Source organism: Azolla caroliniana, unplaced genomic scaffold (genome assembly GCF_043228905.1).
Source record: "Azolla caroliniana isolate FFs.n. ecotype wild unplaced genomic scaffold, voAzoCaro1.0.p SCAF_10, whole genome shotgun sequence".
In the NCBI taxonomy this organism is placed as follows: domain Eukaryota; kingdom Viridiplantae; phylum Streptophyta; class Polypodiopsida; order Salviniales; family Salviniaceae; genus Azolla; species Azolla caroliniana.
The window spans coordinates 16,273,427-16,294,751 of NW_028230445.1; the positions used below are offsets into that span (position 1 = coordinate 16,273,427).

Genomic DNA, 21,325 nt, shown 5'->3' on the forward strand with positions numbered 1-21,325 from the left:
CTTGACGAAGTGTACGGATCTTGTTGATAGTTGTTCTCGCCCCATCAGTATCTCCGAAACAAGCCTTAAATTCCTTGATAAATTCCTCGAAATTATTCAATAGAGGAGAATTGGTCTCTAGCAATGGAGCAAACCATGACAACGATATGCCAGTCAATAAGGTGCCCACTAGCCCGACTCATGATGCATCTGTTGGATAACGCGCGGGATGCATTTGAATCACCAACCGTACTTGATTCAAGAAACCTCGGAAATGCACCCTCGACCCATCAAATTTAGCTGGGAGGCTAATTTTGGGCTCCTTGATAAGTCCCTGACCTTCAACCCTTTGTTGTTGTAACACTACGATTGTCGACTCTAACTGTTGCACTCGTCACGTGAACTCCTCTTGTTGTTGTTGCTTCTCTATAGTAACCTTTTGTAGATCCCCAAGTAGACGTTGATTCTCTACTTCAAGAGATGCGAACTTGGATTTAAGGTTCTCCATTTCTGCAACAAGGGTGAGATATTCTTCTGAGTTAATGGCAGCCATGGTTTCAGGATGGTTACAAAGGAGGATAAGAGAGAGAGAGAGAGAGAGAGAGAGAGAGAGAGAGAGAATTCGAATCAAACTGTCAGAACCAAGGATAAAAGATAGAGTGATGGAAGAAGGATATTAGAGAACACGAGAAGAAAGGAACGAAATACTAAGAGAAGAACGGATGTATAAGATAGAGAAAGAAAGAGAATGGATACAAGATATGTAATGAGAGCTAAAGACTGGTGTTGATTTGAATTGATTTGAGAATACATGTATGCCCTTATTTATATGTTCCTATAGAACAGCTTAGAGATTTCTAGAATGTTCTAGACCTAGAATGCTCTAGGACATTCTAGAACATTCTAGAATAATCTAGAGGTTTTACAATAATCAATGTAATACAAGAAGTAGCTTTTATTGTTTCATATAACAATAAGCTATCTTAATGGTTGAGGTTTTGAAGTATGGATTACAAGGTTCGAGGTTTGAGGTTCAAGTCTGGGTGACGCCATAATGGCCATGTGTTCATGACAGCCCTCACCGGGAATTAGAACACGAACAGGAGTGAACGACCATGCGGCCCTCAACGAGAACTGGAAGAACAAAGAGCAAAGGATTGCAGGTGAATCGGTCGACTTGACTTCTTCTATCATGAGAGATAAATAGTTGAGGTTGACCCAAAACACGACACAAATGGTAGCGCTAGCGAGAAACGATGCAATCCCCACCAGGAAAGTGAGTGGTTGTGACCCCCACCGAAACTAGAAGGTGAGTGGTCGAAATAAATCCTCGTCAAAAGAAAGTGGAGTGAAATGTAGACCAAAATGAAAAATGGAGTGCAAAAGAGCAACAATTCGACCCCCACCAATAAAGTGAGTGGTTGTAACCCCCACCGGAACTGGGAAGGTGAGCGATCAAAAGTGATCCTCACGGAAGGAAAATGGAGTGAAACTTGAACCGAAATGAAAATGGAATAGCAATGATTCGATCCCCACCAGGAAAGTGAACGGTTGTAACCCCCTATTGAGAGATCAAGCTCAACTAGAGTTAGTTAGTTAGTCAACCATGTAACTTCGTAGTTACCTAGATAGAATCTAGTTAAAAGTGTTGACTATATAGTCTTAAATAGGACCTTGTACTTAAGTAGGATATTCTAGATCCTCCACTCCCAGGGTCATTTAATATAGGACTTACATGGTTGTACCTATATTCTACTCACACATGTGCACCTTTGCACATGAGATGTATATATACCTCATTGTGGGTATTTTTGTATTTGATGATGCTAATTTAATATAGAGTTAATCATCCTCCATCTTGTGTTGTTCATAAGTGTTAACTTCCTCTCTCTCTTTCTCTCACACACATACACACATATCACTTAATCTTCCACTTATTAACTTAATCATATAATTAGGTACTAATTAACTCTTGCTTAATTACCTAATTCTTAACACCCCCACCGGAACTATGAAGGTGAGTGATCAAAATCAATCTGTTTGATGAAGACGACAAGAGGTGATGAAAATGATGATGTCGAAAACAAGGCAATGAAGATGAGGAAGCATCTCTAAAACCAACGATGTTGATGACGGTAACTCTAGAAGCAAGGACGGTGACAATAGTAACTCTAGAAGCAAGGGTGATGATGAAGATGGGTAATGCTTCCAATTGGAAGAGATTCAAACTGTCAAGGACACACCAATCACGGACTATGAAGGAGCACGGATGACGAGGCTATGATCGATAAGACTACGAGCATGGAATAGGCAGTGACAAGGCTAGGAATTGTAAACGTTATGCGTGATGAGACTATGAACTTAGGAAGCTATGGAGAGCATGAAGACAAAGATGAAGAAGGAGACAAGATGGGGTGAAACGACAACACTAGATTGATGTGTCAATGATTGGCGTTGAATCCCCTTGAAAGGGACCAAGGAGGTTACAAGTATTTATACAAGTTCTGAGATTGAATATCTCTAGAATATACTCGAGAAATATCTCTAGAGTATACTCGTCTAGAATATACCGTACAATATTTCTAGAATATACTAACAACTAGAATATTCTAATTCTGAAATGTATTATATGCTAGACTATAGAATGCTAAACTATTATATACAACTGCATGCTCATATCAAAATGGTTGAGCATGACATATTGTTAATGTGAGGTTGTACGTTCAATCCTCACCAACTATGTATTTCATGTCATTGTGTCATGACACCGCCTTTTCGACCCTTCGTCTCTTTTTGTCTGGCTGTCTACTCGTCTTTCCGGCCATCGTCGTTCGCCGACCGTCTCTGTTCGTGGTCATCTCTATCTAACGACTCCACAATAGCTCGACAAGAGGAGATAAAAAAATGAATTGAGTGCTCTGAAGTTTCAACTCAGCATGGGGGAGGAAAAGGTACAAGGGGGGTACAAGCCATATTGAACCGACACAAGACGGAGATGCACCATGCAATCATAGAGGCTCTAGAAACCCGCTGGAAGAAGTGGTTGGCTCAAGCATCCGAGTTGCAATTATTATGAGCCAACCATGAAAATAGGAAAAAGCAAGGTCAAGGTTTTTTTAAGATGGATGGACGAACATGACCACTATTCGAGATGAGTTGTCCAGGGATTTCTACGAACTGGCAAGCCACCATATGGAGGAAATTACCAAGTGGCTGGAAGAATATGACGGCCAACAGATTAACTTGCGTTAGAACTTAACTCTTATGAGAAGGAACATCGTCAAAAGGAAAGGGAGTAGCAACCATCCGGGGAGAGCGATGACAACACACCACAACAATTCGAACAGGGTGAGGTGATCGATGTTACTCAGAAGAAGCGGAAATGTTACAACCAGACCAACAACATACATCACCACTGTCAAATAGGATGATTCTAAGGAAGACCAGACACGCAACAATGAGCCTAGGATGGATGATGATGTACAAACAATGGAGTTACAACAAACAAACATAGCTCAGGAGAAGGAAACAGAGTCAACTACGAGGACTCAACATTCACACCAACCAAAAGATCATCAAACTCCGGACAACTTTCATCAAAATGAACATCAGGAAGACGAAGAACCGAATTTGCTGGATATTTTGAATGAGGACGCCGACGAAGATGAGCCTGACGATGACTACCAAAACAAAGAAGAATAGGAGGATGAGAATGATGAGGAAGCCGACCAACACAATTTTTGGGGTTCGACTGTGCAAGACACTGTTCGACGAGCATGCCATGTGGTAGTCGGTCGGCTAGCCAAAGTATACGGGTCGACAAGCTGGTCACAGTCGGAGTCGGAGTCGGAGTCGGAGTTGTAAAAGGACTAATGGGAAAGGTAGTAGCCAAAATAGTATTTTAGTCGAGTAAGAAAATAGAATAATTAAAAAATAGGACAATTAGGGTAACTATAGGTTCTTGCCAAACGACAAGTGTATTATCTTGGAAGAGTCTCTCAGGTCGCCTATAAAAAGGGACCGAGAGCATTATAACAACATCGGTGTGTTTTGGTTATAACTTATAAGTAATATAATTTTTGTAGTTAGAGTATATGTTGTGTTGTGTATTGTTGTTCAATATCTCTATTACGTCGCTTATATATATATATATATATATATCACTATCAATTGATCAAAATAGTATTCCATAATCATCTTAATTAAGAATGATAAATTAACATATATTTCATGTTCTATTACGTTTAAGGAAGCATTAAACAAAGTCGACGATGTCGCGGTAATCCGCTATCGTGAGGATTTTTTGCTATGGTAAGAAAACCGGGTGGAGCGAATAAAACAGGGATGTGCAACATTGCACATGCACTTAGTAATTTGTAAATAAGAATAAAAAAACAAATGTAAAGGGAAAGGTAAAATGTAAGGTGCTAAAAGTGTACTACAAAGTTCGTAAAGTATAAAGGTGATGTGCATTTAGGTGCACATGCACACGTAGGAAAAGAGAGTGCATAGAAGTAAGGGTGTAATGAGTAGTTGGCATGGTGGTGTGTGTGTGTGTTTGTGTGTGTAAAATGAGAGGAGAGGGAGTTAAGGCCCCATCAATCTCTCCTCCTAAGATCAAGGCAAATATTCTTCTTCAAAAATAGAGGAATATTTGGCCTCTCCTTTTGTAATAAGCCTCACCTTTTCCACTATAAAAGGGGGCGAGGAGGCACTGTTGAGGGGGTCGTCATTTTGTCATTTTGAGGTAGGCCGTTAGAGTTTTCTTTTCTTCTTCATCATTTTGTCCCTATTTCGTTTTAGCGTTTCGTTTGGTCATCATGAAAGTAGTTAGGAAGGTTTAGGGTTTCCTTCTCTCTCTTTAATTATTGTCGTTTCTTCTAGTTGTGCTTCAGACTGGCCTAAATGGCCACGGTTGTAATCATATTGTGGCATCGTGCCTTATAATGGAATTAGTTTCATAAACCTTGGATCCTCTAGTTCTTTATTGTGTTAACCTCTCATACATTGTTCCTAACCTTTTGAGCTTGGAGGTCGCAAGGGATAAGCTCTTGCTTCTCCTTTTACTCCCTAGTCCAAGACCCTCATGGTCCCGCCTTATCCAACACGCGCGAACGAGTCGGTAATGGAGAGTGAGGAGTTTAACCAAAACATTTCCAAATAACTTCGTCGGCACACAGGCTCGAGCATACTACAGATCCAGACCAGCCACTAGATACCGGACGATGAGCACACGAGCTCGGACGCGTATGCTATTTCGGACCAACGGTCGGATACCAGTTGATGAGCACATAGGCTCAAGTGCGTCTACTATTCTGGACCATCGGTTGGATGCCAACTGATGATCACACGGGCTTGAATGTGTCTACTATTCCGGACTAGTGGTCGGGTGCTAGCTGATGAGCACACAAGCTCAGAAACACAGACAACACTTGAGGGGAATGGAACACAGAAATAAGAATACGGGCTCAACATCGAGAGAAGAATCGAACACAACAAACGAAATGGATTAGATAGCATAGGAATACAACTGGACTCGACTAGTAACAAAGTTTCGCGCTCTCAAAAAGCACACACACCAACTCCAATGGACGTTTGATCAGGAGCACACGGGCTTCCAGCACAAAACATAGCCTCACAATCACCAAAACACAAAAGAAAACTAGATGTCAAAGACCTACAGATAGAAGACAACAAAAAATTGACAACGTTTCCTTCTCCAAAATCGTGGATCCCCCACTCTTCTTCTCTCTACCCTCGTATATCTAAAGGGGAGAGAGAGGTCGTTACATCAGGTTGTTAAGACAACCACTTTAAGTTCCAGATTCTCTCCTCGATCTCCTCCTATTAATCACTATTATTCCTCTCTATACGTGTGGCCTTAAAGTGCCTATTAAACACCCCTACCTAGTATTCATCAACACTCAAACTAATACTATGTTATTTACAATTGATATTACATCAAACTCTTTCGTGTGCATCCATGCACACCCTCGTTCATGCACGGTCGGTTAGGTTTCTCCTTGTGGCCGGAATCCTCCACGACAACAATATTCCATCTCCAATCACAATCCGCTTGATAAAACAATTTAGTGATTAAGACATTCGACCGTTGTGTTGGTCGGTAGTGACAACAATCTCCATGTTATAATCTTTGGAGATTGTTTATCGTTGACCTCATATCATGCATCTTGGAAGCTATCTTACATTTCCATAATAAAACCCTAATAAAACCATCAAAATCCTCTACTAGTAGCTACCTACTTTCACATGGCCTTGTTACAACTCTTGTTTTTCTTATATATAATAAAATTCCTTTTCATTATTCTCCCCTTACAATCAAGTACTATTTTTGGCTTCATCCGTTGATAGGTGAACATGAATGGATTGACAACATTGAGATTTTCCAATTATACAAGTTCCCTACTCTTACACATGCCCACCGCATAGGTGTGATGTGTGGATCAGTCAACTTGCTAAACCCTACATTGTTAATTCCATGGAAATTTCAACAACTTCCAGATCGATTCTATGGTGCTTGCCACTTCACAATCATGAATAGTTATCATATAACGTTGTATATCATATAATAATATGATTATAGCTAGATTCTTAGATGTATAATAAGGAGGTCATGGGTTTAATTTTTATGCTCATGAAAATTTCCATAGAAACTAAATGCCTAAAAATGAGAATATTCGAGAATATAACCTTTCATTCTAAATGTCACACATTTCTAAATGTTTCCATAAAAGTCAAATGCCTAAAATGAGGATATTCAATAATATAACCTTTCATTCTTAGTGTATTGTCAAGTTTCAACTACATATGTAAATCACATATTTCTAAATGTTAAATGAAAATATTCGAGAATATAGCCTTTCATTCTTAGTGTACTATCAACTAAAGCACACATTTCTAAATGTTTTTGCTGACGGGCTTTGTAATATTAGGCATAAAACGAAACGTGTTGTATGCCTTGTACTAAGTCATTGTGGATTATTTAGCAAGAGCCGTTTGAAGTTATATCCTTTCATAGTGGATTACTGCATAACATTTGATCAGTTTAATGGGCTTCCACACATGTCATTTGTGCAATGTGATTGGAGAATATTATAATCTAAAGCATCTTTAAAAATAAAGTTGGCATCTAAGAAAGCTTCACCACCTCTTATAACATAAAAATAACACATGTTTTGAATCAAGGCTAGATGTAACATCCATAATTACATCTAACATCCTCACAATGGAGGAGACCAAATCGTTTCTTTGTTTGCGAATTCAGGAAATTTTTGCAATCTCACTTAAGTACCATTAGGAATAAAATATAAAACATTGAAATGCATAATCCCAGTCATGCAAAATTGACACGCACATAAACCGTCTATTGGTATTTTTATTCCAAAGTGAGGCTAGCAATGGTATTTGGATTCGTTGACAAATGAGACGATGCTTACAATTGAAGTTATTTCAATGTCTCTGTAGATAAAATCCCACCTTGGTACGCTTAACCACTGGTGATAGATGCATATGTTTACAAAGGAGTAAACATTAGTACATTAGGGTTCCACCAACTGAATAAAATTTTGTGAGATATGTTATTTATGAGACCATTGGGGAGAGGTTAGTCTATGCTAACAATAGACTTATGTCGATGCCTTTGCAATTTGAGTGATGCGATTAAAAGCCCAATTGCAAGCGAGAGGCAAGATTCCTATGCAATGCATGATCGATTCCCACGTAATCAAGAGAATGTACGTGCATTTGTGGATTGAGACTCCCGTGAAATGGAAACTCTTCATCCATCCCCACTCATGTCCGATGGGTCAGAGTACATTAGTATGCATGAGATGGTTCCGAGAAATGCATGGCATGATCGATTCCCATATACATATGTATATGTACATGATGTTTCTATTTGCAACCAAATAATAGAGAGGCTTGGTGAGGAAATTGCAGTCACAGACGGTGCAAGGTGCGTTTCGAAAAGTGCGTGCAATATGCACCATCATATCTTTATCCTAAAAAACTATTTACTAACCCAACCTTGACTAGTGTCTGTCACGTCTAACTCAAGCAGTAAGGGTTTCCAACTTGAACATTGTTATTACTAACCCAGAACATTATTTACAGCATGACCACTATCAATTTGAACTCAACCCACATTTTTTCTAACCCGTCCAAATGATTAGCTACTCGCACATTTGAAGCCCCTAGATTACTAACCCAATCAATGGATTGTTTAACCCAGGCCAATCCTTTCATGAAATTACCTAACCCTGACTATATTTAGACTAACTTGACCAATTATTCTATGTTTACACGACTTTGAGAGGAAAAATAAACCGGTCTATTACTGATCTTGAGCGTGTTTTAATCAGGGATAGTGTCTTCCAACACTTGTATCGACAAGATCGTGGTATGTGGTAGAATGGTACATGCAAAGGCAAGAGTTATGTGAGAGTGGTAGATTCCAGCAATGTGCAAATTGTAAGGATCAAAGGTCAACACTTAAAGAAACCAAGAGGATATTACATATGTGACTAGCAACAATACAATGCATATTGCGGATGAGATCCGATATTGGTTTCAAATATTGAGCATGAACACACAATGTCATGCTCCAATGCTCTTATTGTGATTATCAAAACCTTGCAAGTAAATGTAAGTATTCACTTGGAATTGGATGATTGGTGAGAGACATATGTCATTGCTATGTGGGTCGTTGATGTCATAGACATATGCCACAGAGGAAGGTAGGGATTGAACCCAAGACCTCATGGTCTCTATTGGGCAAACCCTACCACTTGAGCTACATATGCATCCTTATATTTAATTCAACTTCATATAGTGTAGATTGAACATTGGAAGTTCCTAGCTTACATGCATTCTCATTCTCTAGCTTGCATGCTTCCTCATGCGTACTCTATTGCATGCATCCTCATGCACTATTTCTAACTGGCTTACATAGCCCTACCCTCTTGTATAAATACTCATGTGCACCTTGATTCTAATCAAGGTGTACAACACAAGTTACGGATTCTATAAGTTGAGTTCTTGTTCTTTTCCTCTCTCTTGTTCTCCAGTCTTATCTTCATTCTACTCTATTATACTTGTCCGTGACAGTTTGTACACCTTCCTTTTCTTGCTACCATGTCCGGCTCCGTCGACAACCTAAACCAAATCATGGCAGCCTTGCAACAACTTCAACTAGAGAATGAAATCCTTCGGGAATCATTACGAGAGTTGCAATCCGGCACTTCAAGAAATCCACTAGCCGTCGAGTCACAACCACCGTCGACACCTAGCCCGACCATGTCCTCTTCTCATCCATATGTCCTTGAACCAACCATTAGCCTACCCGACAAATTCAATGGCACGAGGGCGTATCTTCGTGGCTTCATCAACCAAATTCAGCTTATCATCCGATTACAGCCCCAACGGTATGCTAGCGACTTTTCTCGGGTTGGGCTTGTCGGCACGCTTCTCTCTAGGCCGGCGCAAGCGCGGTTTGCACCCTTGATCGAGACCTCATCCCTTCTCTTGGAGGACTTCACCGCTTTCATGGAGGAGCTCGAAGCGACATTTGGCAAGATAGATCGGCGACGAACGGCACTCACAGAGCTTTATTCTGTCCAACAAGGTTCACGTCCTGCCTTGATCTACGCCTCAGAGTTCCGCCAGATTACCTGTGATGTTAGTTGGGATGACCAAGCCCTATGCGACCATTTCTGTCGTGGTCTCTGAAATGACGTCAAGACTCTTCTCTTAAACTTCCTGGAGCCCACATCGTTGTCTCATGTAATCTCCCAAGCTGTCCTGTGTGACAATCGTCTTTTCGAACTTCGTCAAGAAGAACGGGGGACTCGCGGGTCTCAGGCTTCTTCTAGGAACGCAGCAATCACTAGGCCCTACTTGTCACCCACACCAACCTTACCATCAGCTAGTGAAAACCATACCACAATGGAGGTCGATTCCCATACCCCGATGGAGATCAACCATGCTCGGTTCCAACCATTAACTGAAGCCCAACGCCAACATCGTTGGGACAATGGACTCTGTCTCTATTGTGGCAACCCCAGCCATGTCATCTGCCACTGCCCTGTGCGAGGCCCTCGACACCAATTCCATTGTGCATGTCTTGCGGAGGTTCCTCGACAACAGGAAAACGACCAAGTCCGGCTGCAGTAAGAGCCATGCCGTTGGACGCTTCCCGTTACTCACCTTCTCCAGTCCGAACCGCCATTAGGAGGGTTTTCTTTGCAAGTAAGTCTTTGTTTTGGTTCGTATTAGAGATTAGGTACTAAAGTAAGCATAAAATAAGGATATATCAATGATAGATCTAGAAAGAATAGAGAGAAAAGAGAGAAAGAAGGGTGCCGATCCACCCGACCACCCCCGAGCGAAGGGATCGAGACGGACTCGAGCCTCGATCGGCGTCCCATACTACCGCCTTGGCGTCGAGTCGTACCTGGACGATAGCGCGCTTGCTACAAGAGTCGTTCCACTCACGGACAGAGTCTCAACGTAGTCAATGCATGCCCCAATGAGGGTAGCTAGGCCTCTTATTTATAGTAATTCTCAAGGCCCCCAGCCATGTTCACACTTGGCCTCATGGGTTGTCTCAATCCCGAGGATTAAAAGTAATCCTCCCCTTCTTTAGACTCTTTGTTTAACCCTCACACTTATCCACGTGTATAGAATACTACGACAATTCTCACCACGGGATATTATATGGTCATGCCCGTAACATACTCCCCCTCTTTAAAACATTGCACTCTTGCAATGGAAAGTTAGGGAAGTTAGTTCTTAGAGTCGTTTCGCGTTCCCATGTGGCATCTTTGATTGATTTATCCATCCATTTTATTTTAAATTCTCGGATTTCCTTAGCACGTAATTTTTTTGTTTTAACATCGAGAATTCTTTCTGGTACATGTGGTTTAGAAGATAAATCTTCAGAAGTAACCAGAGTTTCAGTTGTAACTGTATTGTCGCCAGAACCTAGAAGTTCTTTTAGACGACTTACATGAAAGACTGGATGGATTCCAACACCATCGGGAAGAGCGAGACGATAGGCTGATGATCCAATGCGTTTGAGGACTGTAAAAGGTCCACAAAACCGTGGGGCTAACTTAGCGCACTTACCCGTAGACAATGTCTTAGAATTGTGAGGTACACGTAAAAATACCTTCTGTCCAGGGCTGAATACACGAGGTTGCCTGTGATGATCGGCATAAAAACGCGCTCTATCTTGAGCTGTTTTTATATTATCCCGTGCAATATGCAACATATCTTGCATATCCCGAAGAAAGTTTTGCGTACTTCGCAACTCATCATGATGTATATTAACATCAATCGGGGCTCGTGGCTGAAATCCATACATCAACATAAAAGGACTATATCCCGTCGACGTATGCTTGGAGCTGTTATAAGCAAACTCCAAAATTGGGAGGTAACGTTCCCATTTTGTTGGTTTTGCACCAACGTATGCTCGAAGCATGTCCTCAATAATTTGATTTACTCGTTCTGTCTGTCCATCGGATTGAGGATGATCCGTGGAGCTCATGCTCAACGTAGTTTCTAACTTCTTAAAGACTTGCGTCCAGAAGTCACTAGTAAACTTCGGATCTCGGTCACTCACGATATCCATCGGTAACCCGTAAAAACGAAATAACTCATCAACGAATTGGTAAGCCAATTCAGGAGCTGTTACCGTGGTTTTAGTAGCAATAAATCTGGCCATTTTAGTTAGTCTGTCAACCACAACCCATATGGCATCATGACCTTTTTGGGTGCGAGGAAGGCTAACAATAAAATCCATGGATATACTTTCCCACTTATTATTGGGAATGTCCAAGGGATGTAAAAGTCCTGCGGCTTTAAGTCGCTCGGCTTTGTTAACCTGACATTGGTGACATTTAGTCACATAGCTATGTATGTCAGGACGCATCTTAGGCCAATAAAATTGAGTGGAGATGAGAACGAGTGTACGATGTATTCCAGGGTGCCCTGCTGAGGGTGCATCATGGCATTCAAAAAGAATTCTCTTTTTGACCTCAGGTAAATCTGGAACACAAACCTTCCCATTACGGTAGAGCAGACCGTTAGCAATGTGGAAGTATTCCTTCGAGGGTGTGGTGGTGTCTGTTCCAGACTCGACTCTTGCCCAGTATTTTGCAAAATAATTGTCATCAGGATACTTTCCTCGAAGGTGATCATAAAGATCTGATGTTATTTCAGTGAAGCTAAGCATGTTAACTTCACGGATGCGACTTAGTGCATCAGCGACAGTATTCATGGAACCTTTACGATATCGTATGGAAAAATCAAAGTCCTGGATGAGATCAGCCCATCGTGCCTTACGACCTTTCAGGTCTTGTTGGTCACAAAAATATTTCAAGGACTCGTGGTCCGTAGTTACCACAAAGCGATTTCCATAAAGATAATGGCGCCATGTTTTGAGCGCATGTATAACCGCAAATAATTCCTTTTCTTGAACGGTATACCGACATTGAGCAGAATCAAGTTTCTTACTCTCGAATGCTATTGGTTTACCATCTTGATACAAGACAACACCTATAGCATAATCGCTTGCGTCGGTTTCAACCTCAAAAGGTTTTGAAGGATCGGGTAAAAGAAGTGAAGGAGCCTTGCATACCAAGTCCTTGAGTTCCTTAAAGGCGAGGTCTAGTGTAGCATTCCACACAATAGGTTTTGTAGACTTACGCGTTTGACCTTTTAGAAGATCAGTAAACGGCGTCGTCAATTGTGAGTAATTACGAAGAGATTTTCGCAAAAATCCGACAAAACCAAGGAATGATCGAACTTCTCGAATATTCCGAAGAGTGGGCCAAAGTTTGATTTTCTCGATGCGAGAAGGATCAATTTCAACTCCTCGTTCGGTTATGAGATGTCCAAGATAAGTAATTGATTTCTTGAAGAACTCACATTTTGAGATCTTCGCGTAAAATTGTTTGTCACGCAATATTTGTAAAACAAAGCGGACATGTCTAGCATGTTCTTGTAATGTACGGCTATAAACTAAAATATCATCTAAGAAGATAACGACAAATTTTCCAAGTTGTTCTCGGAAAATGTCATTCATTTCTTGTTGAAATGTAGTCGGAGCATTGGTCAAACCAAAAGGCATAACCAAAAACTCATAATGACCGTAGCGCGTACGAAATGCTGTTTTAGGAACATCGTCCTCACTTATTCGTATTTGATGGTAGCCAGTACGGAGATCAAGTTTCGTAAAATACCGAGCTCCCTGGAGACGGTCAATTAGATCGTCAGCCCGGGGCAATGGGTACGAATTCTTGATCATCACTTTATTCAAGCGTCGGTAATTAATACACATACGCCATGTGCCCTCTTTCTTTTTAACCAAGAGAACTGGTGCACCCCATGGAGATTTACTATAACGTATATAACCCATTCGTAAATAGTCCTTAAGTTGCTTAGCTACCTCATCCTCTTCAGATCGACTTAGGCGATACGGAGGTATACTAATGGGTGCAATGCCAGGTACAATATCTATATGATGGTCTATATTACGTTTAGGAGGTAAACCATCGGGTAGTTCACTCGGAAAAACATCACGAAAATCGTTTACGATTTCATCAAGTTGTTTTTGTTCAAAATATGTTAATTGACCCGAGACATTATCGATATTGTAAACGTGAATGTCCGGATCAAGTACACAATAAAATAACGTAGAACAAGACAACTCGGATATTGATGGACACGAGGAAACAATCGAGAGGGATTGTTTTGTTACACATTGAATAAAATGCGTACAATCGTTGAGTACAAAAGAAATGGAATGGCGAACCCAATCAATAAATAAAGAAGAGCTTTTATTATAAAACCAGGGATAACCCAGTATTACATCGGTGGTACTAAGATTCATTACATGGAAGTCTACTTCCTCTATATAGGTATCAATAGAAATTCCTAAAGAATGAATCGCCCCGTTGATGTGTTGTACTCTTCCATCAGCCAAGTGCACCGTGTAGGTGTGATCACTTACGGTGGGTTGGATTCCTCATATCTGTACCAAACGATCATTCACAAAATTGTGTGAGCTTCCCGAATCAAATAAAAATTGTACGGGAGATCCATTGATATACCCGTTTGCACGTAGTAAATCATTGGGACCCAATACATAATGAGGGAAAGAACATTGACAATTACTCAAATGATGTGTATAGACCTGAAGGACATTAGGAATCTGACCTTTATGATCTGTAGCTTTAGGTTTGGCGTCGTGCTCTTTTCGTTGGAGCTTACGACATTGCTCTTTTGTATGACCCTTCTTTTTGCAGAATACGCAAAAAGGATGTTGTCGCTTATAATCGCGATCCATGAATTCGTTGGGTGTCTTGCGTTTCCCAACGAATTGCGACTGCTTAGTCCCGGGCGCTTCGTTGGGTTTGTTATGGTCCTTCTTCGAAGTGCGTTGATAGCCCTAGCAATAACCCTAGCAAGCTTTCTTCTTTATCCTTCTTTCTTTTTCCCCCGCGGTTATGGAGTCGGTCAGCAAGCAAGAGTATATGCGTGTCCTTTCGGAGCTCGATATGCTCACCACTAAGTTTGTGGCATTAGAGCAAGAAAATCAAAGGCTACTCGGGGATCTTCAACAAGTCAGTACTGAGAAAGCTCATCAATATGAGGAGTTATCACAACGGGTTCATCAACTTGAGGCTACTATATTAACATTACGAGAACAAGCGGCGGGGGTTCAAAACTCCCCAAGGGAACCAAAGATTAGCCTCCCTGCCAAGTTTGATGGTACCAGATCTCTCTTTCGAGGTTTCCTGAATCAAGTTCATTTGGTGATTCAGTTACATCCCAATCGGTATCCAACTGATGCTGCCCGTGTGGGATTAATAGGAACCTTGCTAAGCGGTACAGCGTTAGCATGGTTTGCACCACTTCTTGAGAAGAAATCACCATTACTGGAGGATTTCGAGGCATTCGTTAAGGAGTTTCAAGCTAGTTTTGGAGATACGGATAGCACTAGGACTGCAATAAACAAGATTCGAAGACTCCGACAAGGAGATCGTCCCGCTTCAGCTTATGCCGCAGATTTCCGTCTCTTGGCATGCGACATTCCTTGGGATGAGGCAGCCTTAATGGATCAATTCCGTCAGGGTTTGCGTAACGATGTCAAAGATCTTCTTCTTACTTTCCATGAAGATCCAAAGTCTCTTACTGAAGCTATTAGCCGAGCTGTGCGATGTGATAATCGCCTATTTGAGCGACGTTCTGAACGTCAACAAATGTTACGCCGCCAACCGGAACAGACATACGCTTCTATAGTCACCACACCGCCACAAGGTTCTAGACCCGTTACGAGGGATGGTCCCACTCCGATGGAAATAGAGTCGACACAACGTCGAGGGCCCTTATCAGATGCTGAGAAACAACGACGTCGGGCGCATCGCCTATGCCTCTACTGTGGTGGTCCAGGACATATAGCTGTGAATTGTCCACATAAACCCAGGCGTCAAGTTTACCAAGTAAGTGCACATGACAACCCTACATCAAGTTCTACTATCACTTCTAATAACTTAAGTACTAAGCCTACTAGCCCATGCCATGAGAATAGATTTGATGTCTTGAGCCAATTAGAGGATGTGTTAAACGAATAAGTCCGGCCAAAATAGGAGCCATTTGGTTGGACCATCCTAGTTATGTAGAGTCAGTACCTAGTTGTGGTTCCATTTCATCAAATCAAGTTAGTAGAGTTTTTTCTGCACAAGTCGAGCTTAGCACATCTACAGGTCATCGCGCCCTAGCCTCTGCCCTCCTAGATTCCGGAGCCAATTCTTGTTTCATGGATCGCGAGTTTGCATTGACTCAAAACATCATCTTGAAAAAACTCCCAAACCCAGTAGCTATAGGAGTCATCGATGGTCGCCCTATAGCATTAGGAGATATAGTCGAAGAGTCTGAACCAATTCGTGTAGTCCTAGGTAATTTGGCTAGTGTCATCTCATTTAACATCATTAGTAGTCCGGAGCACTCTCTAGTTCTTGGTCTTCCTTGGTTTGAGTTACATAACCCAACCATTGATTGGAGAAAAAGAACTATTGAAGAGGTCACCGTACAATCCAAGTCTCTTGAAGCTCCAACTAAGGATCTAGGATCCCCCACAATTTCAACAATCTCTATACATCAATTACGAGAGGATGGAAGAAAGGAAGACATGATGGTATTTGCGGTTTTAGCAACTCCCTCATCTAGCTCACAAGAATTGGGGGTCCAACTACCAAAGAAGTACATAGAATTCTCCGATGTGTTCGATAAGGTGAAGGCTAATAGACTACCAGAGCATCGACCATATGATTGCCCAATTGATTTGCAGCCAGGAAAAGAGCCTCCATGGGGACCAATTTATAATCTTTCACCCACGGAGTTAGAGGTTCTTCGAGAATATATCAATGAGAACTTGGCAAATGGTTTTATCCAACATTCAAAATCTCCTGCTGGTGCACCCATCTTTTTTGTTAAGAAGAAAGATGGTACGCTTCGTATGGTCGTGGATTATCGAGGCTTGAATAAAGTGACCGTTAGAAACCGATATGCTCTCCCATTGATCTCAAGCCTTCTAGAACGCCTCAGTGAAGCAAAGTATTTCACGAAGTTAGATCTTCGAGGTGCCTACAACCTTGTTCGAATTCGTCCTGGGGATGAATGGAAGACGGCGTTCCGCACTCGCTATGGTCATTTTGAGTACACAGTGATGCCTTTTGGCCTCACAAATGCACCAGCAGTCTTCCAACATATGGCGAATGATATTTTTCGAGACTTCCTCGATATCTTCATCATTGTTTACCTGGATGATATCTTGATCTACTCAAAAACTCAAGAAGAACATGATATACATGTTCGCCAAGTTTTGCAACGGCTACGAGAGTATGGTCTCTATGCAAAATTGGAGAAGTGTAGTTTCGACCAACGTCAAGTGGAGTTTTTGGGGTACATAGTCTCTTCAAATGGCATCTCTATGGATCCATCAAAGGTTCAAACAATTTTGGATTGGCAAACACCACAGTCCGTGCGAGATGTGCAATGTTTTTTGGGGTTCGCAAACTTTTATCGCAAGTTCATCAAAGACTATTCAAAAATTGTGTTGCCCCTCACTCAACTGACGCACAAGAATCGATCATTTGTATGGAGTATAGATGCGAACTCTGCATTTGAGGGTTTAAAGCAAGCATTTACATCCGCACCAATCTTAATCCATGTCGATCCAATGAGGCGCTTTATACTTGAAGCTGATGCATCGGATTTCGCACTCGGAAGTGTACTATCCCAAATTGGTGATGATGGTGAACTGCATCCGGTGGCTTTTCACTCACGAAAATTTGAAGCCGCAGAAATCAATTATGAGATTCACGACAAAGAGCTTCTTGCCATTGTGGATTCTTTTCAACAATGGCGTCATTTTCTGGAGGGTTCTTCTCAGCAGATTATTGTCTACAATGATCATAAAAATCTAACATACTTTCAAAGTGCTCGAGTCTTGAATCGACGACAAGCTCGTTGGGCGCAGTTCTTAACTCGTTTCGATTTTGTAATTCTATATCGCCCTGGGATGCAACAAGGAAAAGCAGATGCTTTATCTAGACGTTCGTATATGGAACTTCAACCTGGAGAGGCCGCATTTGAAAGCCAAAAGCAAATCCTCTTAGGTCCTGATCGTCTACGAATAATGGCAATGCATACCATCAACACACCGGGAGATTCAAGGCTTCTTGATTCCATTCGTGAGCAAATTGCGACTGATGCGTTCGCCCAAGAGGTTTTGAGCCATATTATCCCAAATCGTGCATCTAGCTCCCAAACTCAAAATCCTCGTCTAGACTACACCCAGTTTAGTTGGCATGATGGGTTACTTTTTCGACAAACTCTCTTGTATGTGCCTGACGGTCCTTCTCGACTCAAAGTCATGCAACAATGTCATGACACACCAATGGCGGGACACTTCGGCATCCACAAGACTTTTGAGTTGATTTCTCGCCGATATTGGTGGCCACGGTTTCGCCATTTTGTTACGGATTATGTTCGTAGCTGTGATACATGTTGCCGATCAAAAAAGCCTCGACATCATCCATATGGCTTATTACAGCCAATGCCTATTCCGGAGAGCCCATGGAAATCTATTTCCTTGGACTTTATTACGGATCTTCCACCTTCCAAGGGATTTGATTCGATTCTCACGGTTGTCGATCGTTTTACGAAGATGGCACATTTCCTTCCATGCACAAAGACCATTACTAGTCAAGAGACAGCTGATTTACTCATGCGGGAGGTGTTTCGCCATCATGGTCTTCCGGATGATATTATCAGTGATCGGGGTCCCCAATTCATCTCGAAATTTTGGCGGCACATGTTCAGACTCTTACATACTTCTTGTAAACTCTCTTCCGGCTACCATCCAGAGACTAATGGGTAGAGTGAGCGCACCAACCAAACAGTCGAGCAATATCTACGTTGTTTTGTCAACTATCAACAAGATGATTGGGTGGATTTACTACCTTTGGCAGAATTTGCTTATAACAACTCCGAGCATTCTTCTACTGGATATTCCCCATTTTTTGCAAACATTGGGTACCATCCTCGTTGGACGATGCTTGAACATCCTGAACTCCCAAAAAACCCAGCTGCTGAAGATCGGCTCACTCGACTCCAAGAAGTTCAGGATATGCTTTTGCATCATTTATGTGAAGCCCAAAACACTCAAAAGAAGATTGCTGACCGTCATCGGCGTGATTCATCGACTACATTTCAAGTAGGCGATCGTGTATGGCTCTTACAAGGTAGCATTAAAACGACCCGACCTTGCTACAAATTGGATTATCAACGTTTTGGCCCATATGTCATAAGTGGTAAGATCAATGATGTGACATTTCGTCTTGATCTTCCTCCTCATATGCGTCTTCACCCGGTCTTCCATGTTTCACTTTTGGAGCCTTACACAACGAGCTCTATTCCGGGTCGTGTTACACCTCCCCCACCTCCAATTGACGTTTCCAATGGCTCTGAATATGAGGTTGCCGCTATCCTCAACTCCAAGATCATTCGCAACAAACTATACTACTTGGTTGATTGGTTAGGCTATACACCTAATGATCGAACATGGGAGCCTGCCGAACATCTTGCCAATGCCTCCGACATGGTTGTTGCATTTCACAACCAATATCCTCATAAACCAAGTCTGAACTCTTTTCTTCCGACTCGTGCAACTCGTCATCGAAAAGGGGGGATAATGTCATGAAGACATACATCTTGGCTTATCATGACATTCATCTTGGCGAACCAGGAATCGAACCCATAACCTCTTGGTTTACATATTGTACTTTAACCATTGTAATAACATATGTGAGATGTAATCATAATAATTATATGTTTAGTTATTACGAGATATTTAGAACATTCTAGAATCTAGAATGTTCTAAATATCTCGTAATAACTAAACATATAATTATTATGATTACATCTCACATATGTTATTACAATGGTTAAAGTACAATATGTAAACCAAGAGGTTATGGGTTCGATTCCTGGTTCGCCAAGATGAATGTCATGATAAGCCAAGATGTATGTCTTCATGACAATAGCGAAGAACTATCTCAACGGCCTCTTCGAAGGATTTTGGATCCTTATCGTGCACTATCCAGTGATAGTCCGAATTGGGGATGCCATTGACAAAACAAGCTATTAACCAACTGTCCCCTTCTAGACCCGATTTTTGGATTTGGGTTCTAGCATGGTGGACATAATCTTCTAGCGAGGAAAACTTCCTGCTAGAGAGGTTCATTAAAGCTTGTGCTGCCTCGGTTCGAGAGGGAGGTTGTAGAAATTGACCCTTGAAAACTGTGACAAAGTCTGTCCAGGTCTCGGGCAATCTCCCCAAAGTTCGGAGCCCACGCCACCAAGCGGCGGCCTTACCCCCTAGTTCTCGGCCGACATATGCAATCTTCGTACTATCTGGGGTGGGATAGAGCTCAAAATGAGACTCCCATCGGCCCAGCCACGTGCAGATTGCTTCTTCGGTTCTTTCCTTTTTATCTCCCGTAAATGGCTTTACGACAAAGGATGGTTCACCCTGACGCTCATCAGGTCTATTAATCTCATTTTGGAGACTAATGACTCGTGCCTCGAGAGCACTTTGAGATTGCCGAAATTCGGTCAACTGCTGCGCGGTTGAACTAAGGAAATGTTGTACTTGTAAAATATACGCCTCAATGGACATTGTCCCAGGAGGATTTCCTTGAGGTCTTTCCGCTTGAGCGGAGGGCATCGGGTCGTTATTTTGAGCCATTGAATGATTATTTCTGGCAAAGAAATAAGATAAGGTCAGACAAATAGTCATAACATCTTGTCGTGGTGTAAACATATCATGGGCAAACATTAATCGATATCATGATCTCACGTCAATACCCCTCTAGACGTATGAGATGAGGTTCAAGATCAGGTTACTATGGTAACACAGAGGTGTTTTAAAAACCATGGGGGTGACAAATGAATGCCTTTCCCTGATCTCTATATCGATTTTTTTCATGGCGGCTCCCCGAGGCTCAACCATGTATGTTCGCGTCATGAATAGTTTATACACGAAAAAAATGTTAACAATAACTATGTTTCTGTGCCCACATATGTGGTTTCGGCTCTTTAAGTCCTATTACGAGGACCCCGAAGTGCACTTAGACCTAAAGTCTAAACATGTATTATAGTCATATGTATCAACGATGTTGTATGGTGTTGGTCATATTTGAACTCGAGACCTCGAGGACAAATACATTAAACACTTGAGCCAACCAAGTAGATTGCGCGTCTTGAATGTTTAATGTTTGAGGCGTATTCGAGATATGCGAGGCATTTGCCCCTATATGTTTTTTTTAAAAGAAACATATAGGTCAAGTGGCCTTATTTCTCCCTCATTTATTACCCACTATGGTTGTACGCTACCTACCCTCAAGCCTCGTAAGTACAATGGCATATGCCAAAGTGTAACCTAATGGTCAAGCCGAATGAGCCCTTGTGTCTTCGTAGGCTCATGTGGCCCATCACATGGTCACGTCATTACGAATGGCGCTCGTAAGAACGAGCTCATGGTGGCATCGTATCCATGTAACGAGGGGAGATGTTGGATACGTGTGTCATTAGAGCGACCCTACTTGATGTGGATCAAGCCCGACGTATTCAACATCATTTTGGCTATACTAGGTTCGTTACGTAACGAAAGATCAAAGTGACCAACGGGAATTGCAACAATAAAAATTGTTGATAAAAGGGATGGTGACAACGCCATTCTCACAAAAATGTGAGGACG

General features: G+C 41.7%; 1 protein-coding gene across 1 annotated transcript; it reads left to right on the forward strand.

Annotated features, from left to right (window-relative positions):
* The first annotated feature begins 9,165 nt into the window (after nucleotides 1–9,165).
* On the forward strand, nucleotides 9,166–9,726 carry LOC147859198 (uncharacterized). Its single transcript, XM_087326293.1, has one exon. The coding sequence runs from the start codon at nucleotides 9,166–9,168 to the stop codon at nucleotides 9,724–9,726; it is 561 nt and encodes a 186-aa protein (XP_087182419.1).
* The last annotated feature ends 11,599 nt before the right edge of the window (nucleotides 9,727–21,325 follow it).